Genomic DNA, 20,725 nt, shown 5'->3' with positions numbered 1-20,725 from the left:
TAACATGGTCATATACATTCCCCATGCATTCCTATGGGAGGGCAGGCCAACCTCACTACATGCACGCACTTTACCCTGGGACACAGGGAAAAAGTGCGCCAAGCCAGAAATCACGAATGCCAGGTCACCATCAAAAGCAAAAAGTTCTGGGGTGAACCAGCCAAAAAGGCCGGGTCCAACACATGTAAATTGTGGCTTTTATCTATTGGCACCAAGTGATGACTATTGGTGTTCCATTTTTCACTTCCACCCCTCCATCCACTCCTCCCAACAAGAGACAGCTACTGCTCTATTTAATCTGTTATTTCTTGATCTCCATAGAGGTTTTCATCATATTGTATCCAGACACTACATCTGTGAAAGGCTGCTAACTTCAATGGAGTTCTTGCATGTCTGTAAAATTGTAGATGTGGTTAAGTAAAATCAGTAGTAGACTGATTTGTGGGTATTTTGATCATGTTAATTAATGTTGATGTGTTTGTTTTTGTTATTTTACTCTGTTGCTTTTTATTCTGAGGTGGTGATTTTGGATGTTAGAGTGCCATGCACTCCGGTTGCTAGATTAAACAACCACAGAGCATGTGTCAACGGGATTGCCTGGGCTCCACATTCTTCCTGTCACATCTGTACTGCAGGTAAGCAGTCCAATTCACATTTTCTGACCTACTTGAGCATCGTTTACTATTGTGATAAATGTTTTGCATGGCCAATGCTAGACATAGCAGTTAAGTATAATGAAATGCCGAGACTTGACCTTAGACTTCAGGGACAACTACCAGTGGTTGGTGTTTTTTTGGTAACCAGTTAGTGTCATTGTTCCCTTCCTTTGGAGTCAGCACACCATATGTTTTACAGGCGTTTGATTGTTGAGAACACACCCTCAAAAGGCTGCCCAAACCTCACCTTTTTAACAGTAGTGAAGATACAATGCCTCAGCAAGCTAGATATGTACCCCAGGCTATACTCCTCATCCCTGTCAAGTGCATGGAGTAAGCTGGGAGACGGACCTAGCCCTACTCTCTGAAAGCCAATAAAACTAGATGCCTGTGCTTTCAGCATCTAAGTACGAGCCAGGGCTGACTGCAACAGTGGAGTTAGGCTGGTCAATTGCTCTATATTTATTTGTTTGCCATCCTAAAATATACTTTTAATGTGCCTTACCCTTTGTCAAGGGAAAATGTTCCTAGATAATGTATCTTCACAATGCACAAGGCATTCTGCACCACAATATAGTTCACTTTTGTGAGCTGTATCAGTCTCCCCTTTATCCCAGTCTTCAGAAAACTTTCTTAGATTGCATTCAGCGTCTCTTTAATTGTTTCTGAAGCTAAATCGAGAACTAGTATGGTATACGCGTTCCTCTTTCATTCCTTTTGTTGTTTTGTTTTTTTAACTGATTTTTGGTCTTATACTGATGAACCCAACTGAAATTGGCCTCTATCCCTTTCCGTGTCTTGATACCCCTGACCGATTCTATGCATCCTCTTCCACATTTTTGTCAGCTGTTCTGCTATCCAGTTAATCACAAATATGGTAATCCTTTCCCTTCACTTCTTAGGAGGGAGGGTGTCTATTAGTATGTTCTGCTTTGCTCAAAGTTAATTTTACACATATCAGTTTGTAAGTGTTTTCTGCTTCCTCAGGGTGGAGTCTGGTTTTTTCATGGTCCCTGTAGCTTTTTTAACACCTTTTGATCTCTCATGGACCCAGAGCCATTTCCATTCACTTTGTCACTCAACGATTTTATAGCCGCTTCCATGTTTAACTTTTTGTGATATATTAACTGACTGTATTCACATCCATTGTTTGTCACCAATTATTTGTATGCAAGGAGTACACTCTCCTCAAGAGAGCTGCCTTATTGCTGGTAATGCGATTCATTTTGAGAGAGAGCAAGAATCCAAAGTACAGTCTGATAGCTGCAGCAGCAGCAAATCTTGGGGATTGTGCACTTTGGTACCCCACCCCCTACCCAGTTCAATAGGGCACACATCCTCAAGGCTGAAAAGCTGGAAACAAAAGATCTATAGCAAATCTAGCTGCTGGCCATTTTCGGCAAATGGTTACATATTGCCACTCTGTCAATCCTCTGGGTGCCATGAATGGGGAAGTAGGAGAGTGATTTCTCAGAAACCTTACAGTGCTAGAGATGGCGGTTGTGCATAAGCACAACCTCCTACTAACTTCTCCCTACTCCTACTGAGGCATTATCACTTATTTGACTGATGGAAGAGTAAGGAGAGAAAACGAGGCTGGGGGAAGGCAGTTGGGGTGTGTCCTTTTTGGTGGGGCTCTCATGGCGATTTTGTTGCTACTCTAATTGAATTTACTGCTGAGCAAATAGGACGACTCCCTATTGAGATACATTAGAGGATTTGTGGTATTTGTCCACAACATGATAATTTGTGAAGCTATTTTATGAAATGCCACGCTTTAAGTCTGCAATATTTTATTGACTAATTGTGAGATATTTCATGACACACTTTTCACTTACTGACCAGAAGATGCTTGAGAGCAAGAAGTGTTGGACTAGCTATCTGAAAGACTGAAGACTGCCAGTCTCTGGAATATAAAAGTAGAATGTTTTAACATGAGCAAGCATACCGTTTGTGGGGCAGTCAAATCATAATATGATCACATAGATAGGAGCTGACAACTGATGCTTGTGCTAGCTATGCGCAGGGTGGCCAACACATGGATGGGACAGAGAGCCCCGGAAGTGTCGCTCTGGCTTAGAGACGTACACGAGTGGTCTCTAGCCGAAGAAGTCCATATGAAACTTATCCGCACGGACATGAAGCTGCAAGACGGCTTGATGATTTGGCAGGAACTGTGCACTTCTGGGTTGGCGGAGGGAGAGCCCACGCTGCTCTTGATACGCTTGAGATTGGGGGCAGCGGGTCGGATGTGGAAGACTACCCTAATCATGATGGGAGGCAAGAGAGGTGATTCCAGGAAAAAGTGGCCTGGGTGTCATTGGTGTGTCCCATGCTTAAGTCTCACTATGTTATACTTGCGAATGATTATGAATCCCTATTGTGCCTTTTTACCTTAACCCGGTCACCCCACTCACCGCACGGCCCCCGTGTGCCCTGGTCACTGCTGCTGCCCTTCTTGCTGCCACTCCTGCTGCCTGGGCTCCCGCTCTCAGGCCTGCCGCCTCCTGTGTCTGCCTTTCTCGCTGCTGTATTTCCCGCCGTGTCAGCTTCATCCCACCCTTGCCCCCCCCTCGCCGCCTCCTGTGTCTGCCTTTCCCGCCGCTGTTTCTCCCGTGTGTCAGCTTTTCCCGCCCTCTTATCCCCCCACCCCCCGCTCTCCGCCACCGCTCCTCTGCGGCCCCGCCCCCCCCTTCCTTATCCCCGGTCCCCATTCGCCGCCCCGCTCCCGCCTCCCAGCTGCTCCTCCCTCCCACTTGGCCATATATGGCGGGGGCCACGCATATGCGCAGCGGGCGCGCCGATTTTCCGCCAAAGGCAAACCCGTCTGCGCCTGGACCTCGCCCAGGACACCCAGACGGATACAAGATCACCCGGAGGGACCGCGTCAACCAGACCGGAGGGAGCATCGCCATCATCCACAGAAGCACCATCCGCATCACGACCAACTCCGACGACACCCTCACCGCCGCCGAACACCTTCACTTCCAGATACACACCGACCCCAAGACCACCCTCAGAGGCACTCTCATCTACAGACCACCGGGACCACGAACACAATTCAGCGAAGCCATTGCGCACTTAATCAGCCTGCACACCCTCACCTCCTCAGACTACATCCTCCTAGGGGACCTCAACTTCCACATGGAGAACAACAATGACCGCAACACCACCACCCTGCTGGACAACCTCGCCAACCTCGGACTCGAGCAACTGGTGAACACCCCCACCCATTAGACCGGCCACACCCTTGACCCTGCTTTCACTTCCAGCAAGCACATCTCCTTCAGCCACTCCACCGGACTTCATTGGACTGATCACAGCTGCGTCCACTTCAACTTCAGGAGAACCACGACCCACCACCACCCGCAACAGGTTCCCTGCAGGAGCTGGAGCAAGATCACAGCGGACCAACTCATCACCTCCCTCAGCCAGAACCCTCCCGCCAACACGGTGGACCCCAACGAAGAAGCCCGCAACTTCACACAGTGGCTCAACAACTGCGCCAACGACCTCGCACCTCTGAAGAACCCACCCAGCAGACCTGGCAGCAAGAAAGCCTTGTCGTTCACCAATGAACTGAAAACCTCCAAGAAAAACTGCTGCACCCTCGAAAAAGCCTGGCGACACGACCAGACTACAGAAAACATGACAGCCCTCAAGAACGCCACCCGCATACACCACCAGTTGATCCGCACCACCAAAAGGACAACATTCAAAGAACGACTGAACAACAACACCCACAACAGCAAGGAACTCTTAAGCATCGTCAAAGAGCTCTACAACCCCAGCGCCGGAAACAACATCACACCCTCGCAAGACCTCTGCGACTCACTCTCCTCGTTCTTCAACTGCAAGAACGCCGACATACACAACCGCTTCGACGCACAGACCACTCACCCAACCACCGAACCAATGCCCCCCACCACCACCCTCTGCAATTGGACCCTGGTCCGCACCGAAGACACCACCCGCACGATGAACACCATCCACTCCGGCTCCCCTGCCCCCACCACGTCTTCAACAAGGCCGGCTCCATCATCGCATCCCAACTCCGGGAAAACAACAACATCTCCTTCACCACTGCCACCTTCCTGTAGAGCTGGAAGCATGCCGAGCTCAGCGCCCTCCTGAAGAAACGGACAGCGGACCCCACCGACCTCAAGAATTTCCACCCCATCTCGCTCCTCCCTTTTCCTGCCAAAGTCGTCGAAGACCGTCAACAAACAGCTCGCCGCCTTCCTCGAAACAAACGGATCCCTCGACCCCTCACAGTCCGGCTTCCGAGGTAACCAATGCACTGAGACCGCCCTCATCGCAGCCACTGACGACATCAGATCCCTGCTCGACAACGGGGAAACAGCTGCCCTCATCCTCCTGGACCTCTCTGCAGCGTTCGACACAGTATGCCACTGCACACTGATACAGCGCCTCAGCAACACCGGAATCCAAGAGAAGCCACTGGAGTGGATCATCTCGTTCCTCGACGGAAGAACCCAGAGAGTCCGCCTCCACGAAGGAATGAAAGACGTCGCCGAGTGGATGAAGAACAGCCGCCTGAAACTGAACTCAGACAAGACGGAAGTCCTCCTCCTGGGATCATCCCCCTCCGCCTGGGACGACTCCTGGTGGCTACCTGCTCTGGGCACCACCCCCAAGCCGACGGACCACGCACGAAACCTGGGCTTCATCATGGACTCCTTCCTCTCGATGACCAAACAAGTCAACGCCGTCTCGTCATCCTGTTTCAACACCCTTCGCATGCTCCGAAAGATCTTCCGATGGATCCCCACCGAAACCAGGAAGACTGTCACCCAGGCCCTCGTCACCAGCCGACTGGACTACGGGAACGCCTTCTACGCTGGAACCACGGCCAAACTACAGAAAAGACTCCAGTGCATACAGAACGCCTCCGCACAACACATCCTGGACATCCCCCCGCTACAACCACATCTCCGCCGACCTGAGAGACTTGCACTGGCTCCCCGTCAGCAAAAGAATCACGTTCAGACTCCTCACCCACGCACACAAGGCTCTCCACGACCAAGGCCCCAAGTACCTCAACAACCGCCTCACTTTCTACACGCCCACCCGCCAGCTGCGATCAACCAGCCTCGCCCTCGCCACCGTCCCACGCATTCGCAGAGCCACCGCCGGAGGTAGATCCTTCTCCTACCTGGCGGCCAAGACATGGAATTCCCTCCCCATCCACCTACGGCTGACCCAGGACCATCTCTCCTTCAGGAAGTAACTCAAGACCTGGCTTTTCGAACAGTAGCAGTCCCCTCCCCTCCCAGCGCCTTGAGACCCTAACGGGTGAGTAGCGCGCTCTATAAATCTGATTGATTGATTACCTCTGATGCTATCACCTGTACCAAGTATTGCCAATCACACCATCAGTACGCTGCTATATGCTGTATCATCAACAATTTGTTCTTCTTATTGCAAAATGAAAAATAAAGTTTAAAAATAGGTGTGTTTTAGGAGGACTTCTTTTATTGTTTAATATTTGATCTCTGGCTTTATCAGCAACCACTGTATCCTCCTTATTGCCAGTAAGATGTATTGTCATATGGTGATGCCTGTAACTCCTTCTGCAGGTGAATTCTGCAAAAATTCTAGCTTTTAGATCTTTCATTTAGTCTGACTATATGGTCATTGTATTTGGTGATTCAAGGTTCCTGGGGAAGATTGATAGGAGAGTCAAAGCGCAATGGGAGCTTTCCCCTTAGTAATTTTCTGAGATTTTCTTGGTTTTGTATGAATGTATATGTATAAGTACGCACTGCGCCTTGATGCCCGCTGGGCTAAGTTCGCGCATTACAAATTAAATTTCTTTCAATCATTCATTCATTCATTATAAAGACCAGCAGCTTTAATTGTTTATCCATAGACAAGGTAACTTCAGAGAGGATCTGTAACTGTTAGTGCAGATGTTTTCTCGATTTGTATGTAGATGCTATCAAACTGAACTTCATTTTAGAAGCATTTAAGTTTAACCAATTAAAATTCGACCAAGTCTGGAGTACTGCTATAAATGTGGATTTTGCTTTCAGGTCTTTGCTTGGGCAGTTAGTCAACTAATAACACGTATTGCGTAGTTGTGGCATTGTAATGCAAAGGTCGGCAAAAATGTGCTAATAGGTAATAGATGTTGAATTGCAGCATGGATAAACCCAAACCCTTTTGGAATTCCACATCACAATGATATTTCTTTGAAGAAGAATTGATCTGGACAGGCTTCAAAACCTGTTTTTCTCAAAGTATCTGAACCATTTGCAAGCTCAGTCTAACACCCTGGCCACCTCCCCATTTCTCTCTGATTGAGCAGCAGAACAAATGTTGGCTTCAGCCAGCAATGCACTACCTTTATGTTCCCTATGTGTTTTGTCTTTTATTTGGCAGTGATCACACTGCTGAGAACTCCAGTCCCTCACCACCGCTTGTTTGGGGCCCCTGGTCACCCTGGATGCTATTGCCCAGAGCGTCTGTGACTTCGGCAGCAAAAAGGGGCTGTTGGTTTGGAATAGATAGGGGCTTGCCTTGGAAACAGCACCTGGAGTGCCTCAGACTTCTTTCCCCTGCCGCCGCAGGCCCAGCTATTTTGTGGGAGTCTTGGAGGGTTGGGCATGTCGGCCCTTCCTTGGTGCGAGTCTTTCTTCTTCCCCCTTGCCTGAAGGCAACACAAAGGACCCTATGCGGGGGAGAGACCTCTGCGTTGGACTGAGAGCCCCTGGACGCGAGTAGCTGCGGAGAAGGGGCCTCATAGTACCTGCTGCACTGGACTGGCGCAGGGATACTCAGGCCTTGGAAGTGAGAGGCTTGGGATGTGCCATCTCTCGAGGGGTGGAGGGACAACCTTGGTGCAAGACTTGAGAGACAATCGACTGGCAGGGGAGGTGAGAGAGAGGTACAGCTTCTTCCTGGCTGTCAAGCCCAGTGAGTTGTGGGCTGCTTATATGCCCTATCACAGATTTTTAAATGGGTAGGCACAGGGTGCAACGTGGGACCCAGCTGACTAAGATGGACCAGTTTACTGCCAGTGGGTCGGGGGGGGGCATTCAATAGGGGAGACCAGAGGGAGCTTGCAGCTGCCCCAGGGCCCTACTGGAGCCCAGATTCTGGTGGCTATTGAGGCTTCCAGGGCACATGTTCATGCTAAGATCAACCCTGTCTCCCTTGATGCAAATCTCCTCAGGGTGGATCTCCGTAAAATGGGAAAGATCTACGGTAACAGAACAATAAGTTGTCCAAATGCAGGAGGAACTGTTTCCATGCACCAAGGCTATGGGTCCAACGTATATGCTGCTCTACCCTGCAATGTTAAAGGTGCTTCATGAGGGACTTCCACATTATCCAGTATTATGGGTATCTTTCATAGATTCACATGCCTGAATCATTCCCCGTCGTCGGGGTGGGAGTCCCCGGTACATAATAACAGTAATGTCATATAGAAATATACATACTAATAGGCCAGAGACCTCACATTAATAACCTATCCGAGTCCTTTTGTAAAAAAAGGACCAAACTTTGGCCAGGAGTCAATCAGCTACTGCCACCCTCTAGAACCTTCCTGGAAGGAGCCCTAGTCACTCAGATTTTCTACCGCACGTCGTGCTAAGGGAGTCTTCACTGAGCTCTGCTCATCTTTCTGGTATTTCTGGATTTTTTCCATATATTTCTCTTCAAATTTACTCTTGTGGAGGAGTGCTGGAGTCAACTATGTCTACCACTCCTAAAAAAGGGCTCTTTAGACCCTGTGCCTCGTGTAGTAAACTGAGACTGCATGTAGATGACAAACATGATGACTGCCTCTACTGTCTCTACCCTGACCATTCTACCAAGGATTGTAAGGTCTGCCGCACTTTCTCTGTCAAGACTTTAAAAGACAGAGAGGGACGCCTGCTCCTGTGGCTTCAGAGACTAAAGGACAAGGATCAGACAGTCTCTTCAGGTGAGAGCGAGTGTTCCTTCAGGAGCTCACACTCCTCTGCCAAAAGGCCAAGGCCGACATCTCCAGGTCTGTCTGATATGCCTCCTCAAAAGAAGTCGCCAAAGTCTTCAGAGGGTCGTCCAAAAACTATGGCAGTTAAGACTTCTCTTCAGGAAGCCACCTTCAAGAAGCCTGTGTTGGTGTCTTCTGCCATGCCTGTGACAGCGTCAACAGTATCCATCTCTGCGTCAACAGCATCAGCCTTCATCACCCTGTCGACAACTACCTCAGCATCGTTGTCGACGGGTAGGTCTATTACATCTATAATACCTGTCAAAAAAGCGTCAACGCCTTTCTCGCCGACTAAGCCATCGTCGTCGACGAAGATCCCATCGACGTCGACGACAACCTCGTCGACTATGTCATCGTCGACGAAGCCACCGACTAAGCCGTCGACACCAGCGTCGACTAGGCCGTCGACGAAGCCATCGACGACCGCTCCAGCGTCGATGCCGCCGTCGACGAAGAAACAATCGTCGTCGACGAAGAGGACAGAGAAGTCTGCTGTGGCTGTCAGCATCCCACCGCCGATGACCACCCCGTCGACTGAAGACTCTCCTAAGCTGAAGTATACTTATACACACTTCAGGATGTCAACGCGTACGCTGACGCCAGAAACTACGTCTCCTAGCAAAGTCCAGCCACTGCCACCGGTCCAATTACTGGAGAATGAGGATTCTGATGATGGTACCATGTTCCACACTGCAAACAAGTCCAACACAACTCGATGTCAAGGTCCATGAGAGTTCGGATTGCGAAGACCTGGGTCAGGCAGAAGAGCCATACCAGGAGGAATATCAACCGCCTCCTTCACAACCTATGGTATGCCTCCCGGCCTCCATAGTCACAGACCTCCAATTTCTCATAGCGGACTACAAACAGCGGTTTCCGCCTCCTTCAGCAGTGCCTCCACAGCTTGTGACATCAGCTCCTCCTCCTCGCTTAGACCACCACCGCTGGTCATTCGTCCGGATCCTGTGACTTTGCCTCCTCTACCGTTCTCTGAGGAAGAAGAGGAAGCAGTAGGAGAAGATGAAGGTCAACAGGAGGAGGGAGAAATAGCGGATGACGTGTGGAAGACTGTCGTTGAACATTCGGCATCCCCAGACCAGGCACAGGCGGATTCGCCCCCAGGAGATATCGGGGGGGGTTTCATAATGTTGTAGAGAGAGCAGCAGCAAGGTTCAAAATAGAAATGACCACGCAACCTCAGGATTGCTTCCTATATGACTTTTAAGAGCCATTCAAGAAGGCGGTTTCGGTCATTTTCTATTATTGAATACATCTGGGACCAGGGAGTAAAAATAATGAAAAACCCCTCATCTTTACTACCTGTGCGGACCAGACTCGATAAGAAGTATAAGGCCCCGGACACGGCTCCGGCATGCCTTACAGGCCATACCAAACCGGACTCCGTTATTACCCAAGCCGTGCAGCGGAAATCCAACAACCCATCCGCTGCGCTGTCTGCGCCTCCGGATAAGGAAGGCCGTAAACTGGATAACATCGGGAAGAAATTCTCGTTGATGTCGGCTCTTACTGTCAGGGCGGCAAACTCACTAGCGCTCTTAGGGCGTTACAATCGCCAGATGTGGGCGGATGTTGCCCCATATCTAGGCACACTACCAGAGGAGCAGAAAGAAGAGGTGAAGAAGATCCTCCTTGAAGGAGAGCGGTCCGCCTCGGAAATGATTGACGTGGCGATGGATATCGCCTCTACAGGATTTCGGCATCTGGCGGGGGCAGCGGTCCTTAGGCGCCAGGGCTGGCTGAAAGCTACATCTTTCCGGCCGGAGGTACAGACCAAGGTACTGGACATGCCGTTTGACGGAGAGCTGCTCTTTGGGGAGCATATTGATGAGATGCTGCAGGGTATCAAGAAAGATACTGAGACCGCAAAAGCCCTGGGTACCCTCCAGTACAAAAACACTTCTTTTCGGGGCTCCAGAGGAAGAGGCCAGCAGACTAGAGTTGGCTATCAGGGATACAAATCCTCCTTCGGCTCGTCCCAGCAATACAAGCCTCAATACCAGCAGAGGCAGCAACAAGGCCAGTCCTCGTACAGTAAGTCTTCCTTTCGTGGAAGAGGAGGAAAGAAAGAGGATGACTTCTTTCTCCAACAGGCCACCACTTCTCCACATTACGTAGTTGGAGGGAAAATTTCCAACTTCCTTCACAATTGGCAAAAAATAACGACGGATCGTTGGGTTCTCCAGCTGGTTCGTTTCGGCCATACTCTGAAGTTCGTGGAAACTCCTCCTCCGAACCCCCCACGTCCCATGCAGCACAAGAATCTGCATCTCCTTCAAGCGGAACTCTCACTAATGCTCCAGAAAGGAGCCATAGAAAGAGTTCCCAGAGGTCAGCGAGGGAAAGGATTCTATTCCCGGTTCTTCCTAATACGAAAAAAGGAGAAGAAATGGAGACCTATATTGGATCTAAGGAGCCTCAACAGATACCTCAAAAAACAATCGTTCCGTATGGTATCTATTCAGGAGGTGTTACAGCTACTCAATTCCAAAGATTTCATGGTGTCCTTAGACCTCCAGGACGCCTATTTTCACATACTCATTCACAAAAGTCACCGCCGATACCTGAGGTTTGCAGTGGCGAGCAGACATTACCAGTTCAGAGTGTTGCCATTCGGCCTGAAGTCGGCGCCACACATTTTTACGAAATGCCTATCCCCAGTGGCAGCGTACCTTCGCCAGCACCATCACCAGGTATTCCCCTACTTGGACGATTGGTTCATCAAGTCTCCTACTCTAGAAGGCGTGAACAGATCTTCCAACGCCTGTCTTCAGCTCTTCGAGAGCCTGGGACTTACGCTCAACCAGGAAAAGTCGGTACTGTAGCCCTCTCAACGCCTCACTTTCCTGCGAGCAACTCTAGACGCGCATCAGGAGAAGGCCTTCCCATCACAGGAGTGTCCGGTCAAACTGAGGTCTCTGGCAGCCCACATTCAGGTCAAAAAGACCATCAAGGTGCGACTCTACAAGTCATTGCTAGGAATGATGTCCTCCAATATCCTCCTAATACCACACTGCCGCTTCCGTATGCGTCCCTTACAGGAGGCGTTATCATCTCAGTGGATCCAGTGTACGGGATCCTTCGACGATCTGATCAGGATCACTCCGTTCGTGGTGAAGGCCCTGCACTGGTGGCTACAAACAAGAAACCTGAACCAGGGCCTTCCATTCCTGCTTCCAATCTCCCCACGTGATTACAACAGATGCATCATTGGGAGGATGGGGTGCCTTCCTGCAGGAACTTCAGATACACGGTCAGTGGTCGCTGGCAGAAAAACAGCTCCACATCAACCTGCTAGAGTTGAGGGCAGTATACCTGGCACTTCGAGCATTCCTGCCCTGGATCAGGAACTCCCCAGTGCTTGTGAGGACGGACAACACCACCACAATGCACTATCTAAACAAGCAGGGGGGAACTCGATCCATGACGTTGTCTCAAGAATCACAGAGAATTTGGAAGTGGCTACTCCAACACAACATTTCGCTGAAAGCGGAGTATGTCCCAGGAGCAGACAACACCCTGGCGGACTCACTAAGCAGGCAACGCTCCATTTGCCACGAGTGGGAGCTTGACCAACATGCTCTAGACGATGGGGCAGACCTCACCTGGATCTATTTGCGACGGAGATCAACGCAAAATGCCAACATTATGCAAGCTGGCTTCCCCAGAAAGGATCTCTCGGGGATGCATTTTTGATCGCATGGTGCAACGTCTTTGCTTACGCTTTTCCTCCATTTCCCCTGATCCCCAGAGTCATCCGGAAACTGAAAGCAGAGCGTTGCACCCTGATCCTAGTAGCCCCAGCGTGGCGGCGCCAACACTGGTTTACAGAACTACACATTCTGTCGCTGGAGCCTCCGATTCCATTCAGGCCTTACCCGCATCTTCTCACTATGAACCAGGGGCAAGTCCAGCATCCAGATCCAACATCTCTCAGATTATCGGCTTGGCTCCTGAGTTCAGAGAGTTCCAGGACTTAGATATTCCTCGGGACTGCAGGATTTTCTTAGCCCGGGCCCGGGCTGATAGTACCAATAAGACGTATTCCCTCAAGTGGAAGAGATTCTATCTGTGGTGTAAGGCTAACAAACTGCACCCGTTCTCATCATCTCCGGCACAACTACTGCCTTACCTGCTTCACCTGGCCGACTCGAGGTTGGCCCACGCCTCAATCAAAGTCCACCTGGCAGCCATATCTCGGTTCAGGCGCTTTTCGTCTGGTATTTCCCTATGGTACAATAGACTGGTCAAACAGTTTTTGAAAGGCTTATTCAGGACTTATCCTCCAGTGAGACCTTTACCACCTTCATGGCAACTCCATGTTGTCTTGGCTCAGTTGATGAAACACCCCTTTGAGCCAATACATAAAGCAGATCTCAAATACTTGTCATGGAAAATAGCTCTTTTACTGGCTCTCACGTCAGCAAGGAGGGTGAGTGAACTGCAGGCTTTCTCTATTCAAGACCCGTTCCTTCAGTTCCAACAGGACAGAGTCATTCTGCGGACTAACCTTAAATTCATACCAAAGGTTCTGTCTGCTTTTCAACTAAACGAACCTATTGTCCTGAGATCTTTCTTCCCGAATTCATCTTCAGCAGCGGAGAGATCTCTACATTCCTTAGACCTGAAAAGATGTCTGAAATTCTACATTCATAGAACGGAACAATTTCGGAAGTCCAACCAATTATTTATTGCCTTCAGCAGGCCCAGGAAGGGCCTACCATTGACAAAGCAGAGCATTTCAAGATGGATCTCTGTGGCCATCGCCTTCTGCCACCAGCAGGCGGGACATCCTCTGCCCTCCAAGGTTCGGGCTCATTCCACTAGAGCGGTTTCCACCTCCATGGCGCTCTTTTCTGGGGTGCCCATTGTCGACATTTGCAGAGCGGCGACATGGCAGACACCACATACGTTCACCAAGCATTACTGCTTGGATTTGGAACTTATGAAGGATGCAGCAGTGGGACGGGCGGTGCTCCGTCATCTATTTCATTAGAGGTGAGCCTTCTTCCTTTCATCCCACCTTTGCTATTACCTAATTGCACGTTTCTTATCCTGCTACTGTTTACAGTTTATTGTGATGCACTATTGATAAGTTATTATCAAGTGTCTTACATGCTATATTATGCGAAATGTGCTGCCTATTGCTAGCTACTCTGATTCAGGCATGTGAATCTATGAAAGATACCCATAATACTGGATAAGAAATGCGTTACTTACCTGTAACTGCAGTTATCCAGTATTGGTATCTTTCATAGATTCACATGCAACCCACCCGCCTTCCCTGGAAGGGCTCACCTTGGTTCTCTCAGTAGGTACTATTTAGCACTATGCTTACGAAAATCTGAGGGACTTGGGCTCCTTCCAGGAAGGTTCTAGAGGGTGGTAGTAGCGGATTGGCTCCTGGCCAAAGTTTGGTCCTTTTTTGCAAAAGGACTCTGATAGGTTACTAATGTGAGGCCTCTGGCCTATTAGTAGGTATATGTCTATATGACATTACTGTTATTATGTACCGGGGACTCCCACCCCGACGACGGGGAATGATTCAGGCATGTGAATCTATGAAAGATACCAATACTGGATAACTGCAGTCACAGGTAAGTAACGCATTTCTTTCCTCACAAGCATGGAGGATGTGTGGGACTGGCTGGAGGTGCATAAAGAGGGTTGTGGCCTGATGATCTGGGAACACCATCTAAAGTATTGAAGGAAGTAAGGAACCTCGGAATGACCATCCAAGCTATCAATGAATGCCCAAGTGGACAAACTTGCAAGATCGAGCATTATTACTACCAAAACTCTGCGACTAATCTTCCCCCATCTGGAATTTCCACACAAGGTCCAGGCTATCATCTCCTATTCTGTCCAAACTTGATTACTCCAATAGCCTCTACCACGGATCACCTTTAACAGCGATTAAGACTACAACTGATTCAGAACTCGTCTGCCAGACTACTATTACATATAAAGCCACAAGGCCACATCTATCTTGCCTTAAAAGCCCTGCATTGGTTACTGGTTGCCAGAAGATCGACGTTAAAACTGCTTTGTATCACCCACAAAGCAATACATGGAACAGGACCGCTCTACATCAAGAATAAAATCACAAAATACATTCAACAAAGGAACCTTTGCTCTAGAGTGGCACCTTGCCTCAAAATCCCAACGTATAAGAAAAAAACCATGGGTGGCACATCCATCTATGTTCAAGCAGCCAAAATAAGGAACTCTTTATACCACAACATAAGATCCATGGACAACCACCTTCTCTTCAGAAAAATACTCATGAACTGGCTCTTCCCCAGATAACCACCATACGCAAACATAAATATACAGCATATCCTTCTGTATATAAGCATTTATTTGGACTCTGGATATGTACCTACATATGTTTATTGCTTTGTATAAATATGTATATTAATGGTTTAAAAAATAGATATTCATTAGTTCTGCTTAACAAACGTGCATATTACTAATAGTTACGTTATTCTGTTTTTAACATGTATATCACCTGTGTGTGTATATGTGTGTGTGTCAGTCTGTACAAAAAAGGTGCTCCTTCTGGACTTCATCAACCCATGGGGAGTGGCGTGCACGCTGGCGGGGCACACCGACTGTCTCGATTCAATTTGTAAACCTACAGTTCAGCGCACTCTCAGGAAAATCAAACTCGACCCGAGTTTGAAATTCCTGAGCGCGATGAACTGTATGTTTACAGATATATATATATATATATATATATATATATATATATATATATATATATATATATACACATATACATTCACTGAAAAAAACATAGGTTTCACACCAGTTATAGTTAGCTGGAAATTTTACTGACATAAAACCATTGAAATTCCCACGTTATAGTTAGTTGGACTCACTATAACTTGCGCGCCTGCAATGCACTGCTGATGACGTCACATATTACATCACTCATGACATGTTCAGTGACATCACTCATGACATCACTGATGACACCATCCAGTGAATGTGTGTCTTTCTGTAAAATAAATGTTTTATATATGTATATGTAAAGGTCGATGGAAGAATAAATGGTTAAATAAGTGTGTAAATGGATGTTTGTTTTTATAAGAATTGATTGGTTAACTGCCTTATTAAGTGCATCTTAGTGAATACATATATTAGCAAGTACATTTTAAATATTGAAATGTATGTATCAGTGTTTCACTTTGTGTATAAGTGGCTGTATGGGTTGGTGACTGACTCACTGTATGTGTTTTGAAGACAGCATATGTACAAAACTGTATGGATGGATGAGTGTGTATATGTGTATGTTAGTGAGTAAACGACTGTCTCACTATTGTCTTTTTCAGTAACAACATATGTTTTAATCTAGTATATGTGAGTATTGATTTATATAAGTGAGTATATGTGAGAGTGAGATTGTAAGAGTTCCTGTTTAAATAAGTATGTGTTTCTATAAGTGATTGTTTAAGAGAGTAAGTATGTGTAAGTTTCCTTAGAAGTAAAGTGGTAGTGTGTGTATAGCTGTATATGCAAATAAATGGATGTTCAATAGTTTTTTTGCATGTGTGAATGTGTGTGAGTAACTTTTGGATGACTGTCGAAGTGTAACAGGATGTATAGGTGTATCACTACATACGAGTGAGTATATGTATGAGTGACTATATAGAACTGTTGGTGAATGAGTGGATGTGTATATAGATGGTGGAATTACTGAATTGTTTGTTGTAACTGGTATGGGTATCTCCATTTTTTTGAAAATGTTAAATACTATTTTTGAATATGTGTTTCAAGGCTTACATTACACTGAAAGGAGGTCTGTCACAAGGATGGTGTCATCAGTGATGTCATGAGTGATGTCACTGACCATGTCATGAGTGATGTAATATGTGACGTCATCAGCAGTGCATTGCAGGCGCCCAAGTTATAGTGAGTCCAACTAACTATAACGTGGGAATTTCAATGGTTTTAGGTCAGTAAAATTTCCAGCTAACTATAACTGGTGTGAAACCTATGGTTTTTTCTGTGAATTTCATAGGTTTTTTAAATGCTAATTCCTTTCTATATCGAGTTTCTAACCTATGTTTTTTAAATAAATTTGCTGTTTTGTGTAAGTATTAATTTGTAAGTTTTTTTTTTTTTTTTAATCATTTTTTCCTGTTGCGCTCTGGGTGCGCGCTCCGGTAAGCTCTCCGGAAAGCGCACCCAGAGCGCTACTTTCGTTCGTGAAAAAAATATGAATGAAAAGTTAATAACGCAAAACATTTCGGTCCATACAAATAAAAGCAGTTTTTTTTTTATAAGGAAATGAAAATGATTTTGCATTTCCGTGAAACTATGAAGACGTCACTTCGGCGCGCAGCGTAAGCGCCCCCGGAAGCGCCTTCGTTAGCGCCGCGTATGCGCCCCGGAAGCGCCTACTTTCGCGTCGCGTATGCGCCCCGGAAGTGCCTACGGTCGCGCCGCGTGTGCGCACCCGGAAGCGCTCCGGTGCACGCAGCGTCAGCGCGTCAAGTCATGTGACCTTAAGATAACACTTTTCATTGGTTGCTAACAGTTTTTTTTTACAAAGAATGAAATCCCCACCCATTTCCTTCACTTCTTTTACTTTTGTGACTGAAAGACCTGTTTTTTGCTCCTGGATCTTTCTTGGTTTACCATGGCTGCCTGAGAATCCAGCAGTGATGAAGAGCCTGAATTCATCAATGAAGAGCCTCCTCAGCCAAAGGTGAAGGAGCATTTTTTATTTGGAAATTTTTTAAAATACCACCTTACCAGAAAAATGTGAATGCTCCAAAAGTGGAGTGCAGGATCTGCAAACAAGTCCTGTCATGGGGTGACCCCAAAAAAAAATACTCTTTTGGGAACTTTACGATGATCCGGCATGTGGAGAGGAGGCACCCCCAGAATTTTGCCCGGGAAAGTGTCAGGGCTCTGGCACAAGAGGTTCCCAGTGATGGGGCCTCTACATCCACCGGAGGAGCAACTACTTCTGGGAGGGGGCAATCGCAGGAGCTCGTGCCAAATATTCAACCTGCTTTTAACAATGGTGTCCTGAGATGCAGATACTGCAATCAACTCCTTACCTATGGGGAGCAGTGTCCAGCTCATGGTTCGAGCATTGGAGAACCATCACTGCCGTTCCCACCCCTAATTTTTTTTGTTTTTTTTTGCTCCTGTTGAGCAGTTTCCATTCCCTGTTTTTGTTCCTGTTTTGAAAAAAGAAGACAACAAAAAGTTCTTTTCAGAACTACCTCCAATTCTCATCAAAGAGCTTTATTCTTAAAAAAATAAAAAGAGTAAGTGAAATGGAGTGCATTGATAATGGAAAGGAAAATGAGTAAGAAAGAACAGAAAGGTATGAGAGGAGAAAGGAAGTGAAGTAGGGGGACTGAAAGAAGGTGAGTGTTGGCAAGGAAAGTAAGGAGAAGAAGAGTGAATATGGGGAATGTTGATATTCAAAGAAAATTTTGGAAAGGAACGGGGGTGTGGAAGGGTAAGAAAAGATGCATTGCTGGAATTGAAGACTGAAGGCCTCATTTATGAAGCCATGCGTCACTTTAACGCCACCAGAGCGTCACTTTTTGTGACGCATCAGTCCAGTAAAAAATGCACCTTATTTAGTCATATTTACAAAGTGGCGCATCTAGGTAGATGCGTCACTTTGTAAGCCCCTGCGCCACATTATTCCTACATCAGGTGTAATGTATGCAAAAGGGACGTATTGACGCAAGAAAGGGTCGTAGAGGTGACGCAGTGAAATCCATGAGATATCACTGCGTCACTTTTATGACGCTGTTGCGTCCAAATCTTACGCCTGTTTCACAGCAGGCGTGCAGGCCCTTTCACATGGGGCTTGGCCCCATGTGAAAGGATACATTGCTGGAGGTTCTTCATTTTTGAGACACACTCCAGCAATGCATCACTTTTACGCTAACAGATATGTCTAAAATACTGACGAATCTGTAAGAACTTCCAACATAATACGTCATAAATTTAATTTGACGCATGAGTAGAAGACTGAAGGACTCATTTATGAGGCCATGCGTCACTTTAACACCATCAGAGCGTCACTTTTTGTGACGCACCAGTGCTGTAAAAAATGCACCTTATTCAGTCATATTTACAAAGTGACGCATCTAGGTAGTTGCGTCACTTTGTAAGCCTCTGCGCCACATTATTCCTACGTCAGGTGTAATGTATGCAAAAGGGACGTATTGACGCAAGAAAGGGTCGTAGAGGGACACAGTGAATAAACTGGGGGCCTCATTTCTGAAAAGTGACGCATCGCTGCTTGAAAACAGCGATGCGTCACTTTTCAGTGCGCACTCCTTACGACATTCCTGATGTGTCATATTTAATGTATGACGAATCATGTCGCAAGGAGTTACAGATACGTCAGTATTTCTGATGTATCTGTAAGCGCAAAAGTGACGCATTGCTGGAGTGTGTCACAAAAGTGACGCAACTCCAGTAATGCGTCCTTTCACATGGGGAAAGCCACATGTGAAAGTTCTTGCGTCAGTCTTACGCCTGCTGTGAGGCAGGCGCAAGATTTTGACGCAACAGCGTCCTAAAAGTGACGCAGTGAAATCTCATAGATTTCGCTGCGTCACTATTACGAGGCTTTTTGCGGGGGAACGCCCCCTCTGCATACATTATACCTGACACAGGTATAATGTGGCGCAGGGTTTTAAAAAGTGACCCATCTACCTAGATGCGTCACTTTTTAAATATAGCGCAACGAGGTGCATTTTTTACACCGCTGGTGCGTCACAAAAAGTGACGCACCGGCGGCGTAAAACTGTCGCAAGGCCTTCATAAATAAGGCCCTGGATTTTCCCCATGCTTCGCTCCCCGGTGCGCGTACCAGGCGCTCCCCCCGCGCAAATCGGAATTGTTTTTGTTTTTTATAAATGCCCCGCGGGACCCTATTTTAGCCCCCACATCAAACCTAGGGGTCAGGGGGGGTCTACCCTGCCCCCTTATAGTCAGTTCCCCCTTTTTTTTATGCCACCTCTTGTGTCTCGATCCTACCGAGACAAAAGATGGCGGGCGCTCCGGACTGTTTCGAATGTTTACAGACACCCGTGAGCCAATCAGCTTTCCGTGCGCAAGTCGCGTAGCACGCCCGGTGCGCTCCCCGGGGCGCGCCTATAGATATATATATTTTTTTTAACCTAAATTACTCAAAATCTACTGGAGCACATATCTTGAGACATAGCAAAGGCACATCGGGCTAGCAGTCCCTACAATTTTGCCAAGTTTGGTGTAAATCCATTCAGCCGTTCGGGCTAAAAGTGAGGTCGACCGCCCTATGGAAATTAACATTGGGAAAACGCGTTTTGGGACCCCCCTTTTATCTCGGCCCCCGCTTGACGCATCCCCCCCCCCCCCCCCCCCCCCCCCAAACTTTCAGGGAAGGACCGGAGCTAAACGAGGCCATTTTGAGGAAATTTTCAGGCAGATTCGTCAACCGGCGCCAAAGTTTTTCCAAATAGAATTTTGAGATTTAACATTGAAAAAAATCCTAACTATAACTACCTACTGGCGACCGCCAGTAGGTAATATATATATATATATCTATCTGATCTGTATATGTGTGTGTATGTGTGTGTGTGTATATATATATATATATATCTATATATATATATATCTTCGATTCCTTCCGCCTCCTCTCCTTCCAGCAAGAAAGTCACGGCACCGCAGCAGATAGATTTTAATTTTATTTTATAACACCATGTGCAAAAGTGCAATTACAGGACGGCCTACGCGTTTCGGCTACACTTAGCCTTCAACTATATATAATATAAAATCTTCCATGTATTTATTAAGTGTCTTCTAATTCAGCATATCTAATGCACTATTGTTTCTCACCCTATGCTGCTCTCAATATATCCTGTACCGCAACCATCTCAAACCTCGTTTTGCTACTCTTTCCAATGCACTACCCTGTTTCTCACCCTATACCTCTAGCAATATATCCTCTACATCCACTCTCATATTCATCCAAACCCTATACCACTACTATGAAACCTCAAATAGCCTTTTCTAGATT

The 20,725-nt window shown here is 47.1% G+C and overlaps 1 protein-coding gene across 1 annotated transcript in view; it reads left to right on the top strand.

Annotated features, from left to right (window-relative positions):
- DCAF7 (DDB1 and CUL4 associated factor 7) overlaps window positions 1-20,725 on the top strand; it is a 144,678-nt gene that overhangs the window by 98,967 nt on the left and 24,986 nt on the right. Inside the window, exon 6 of the mRNA XM_086923819.1 lies at window positions 518-635. Within this exon, the coding sequence (XP_086779945.1) occupies window positions 518-635 (118 nt within the window). The remainder of the gene's footprint in view (window positions 1-517; window positions 636-20,725) is intronic.

Source organism: Lissotriton vulgaris, chromosome 5 (assembly GCF_964263255.1).
Source record: "Lissotriton vulgaris chromosome 5, aLisVul1.2, whole genome shotgun sequence".
In the NCBI taxonomy this organism is placed as follows: Eukaryota; Metazoa; Chordata; class Amphibia; order Caudata; family Salamandridae; genus Lissotriton; species Lissotriton vulgaris.
The sequence above is the reverse complement of the archived record's forward strand: the minus strand, read 5'-3'. Positions and strand labels throughout refer to the sequence as shown.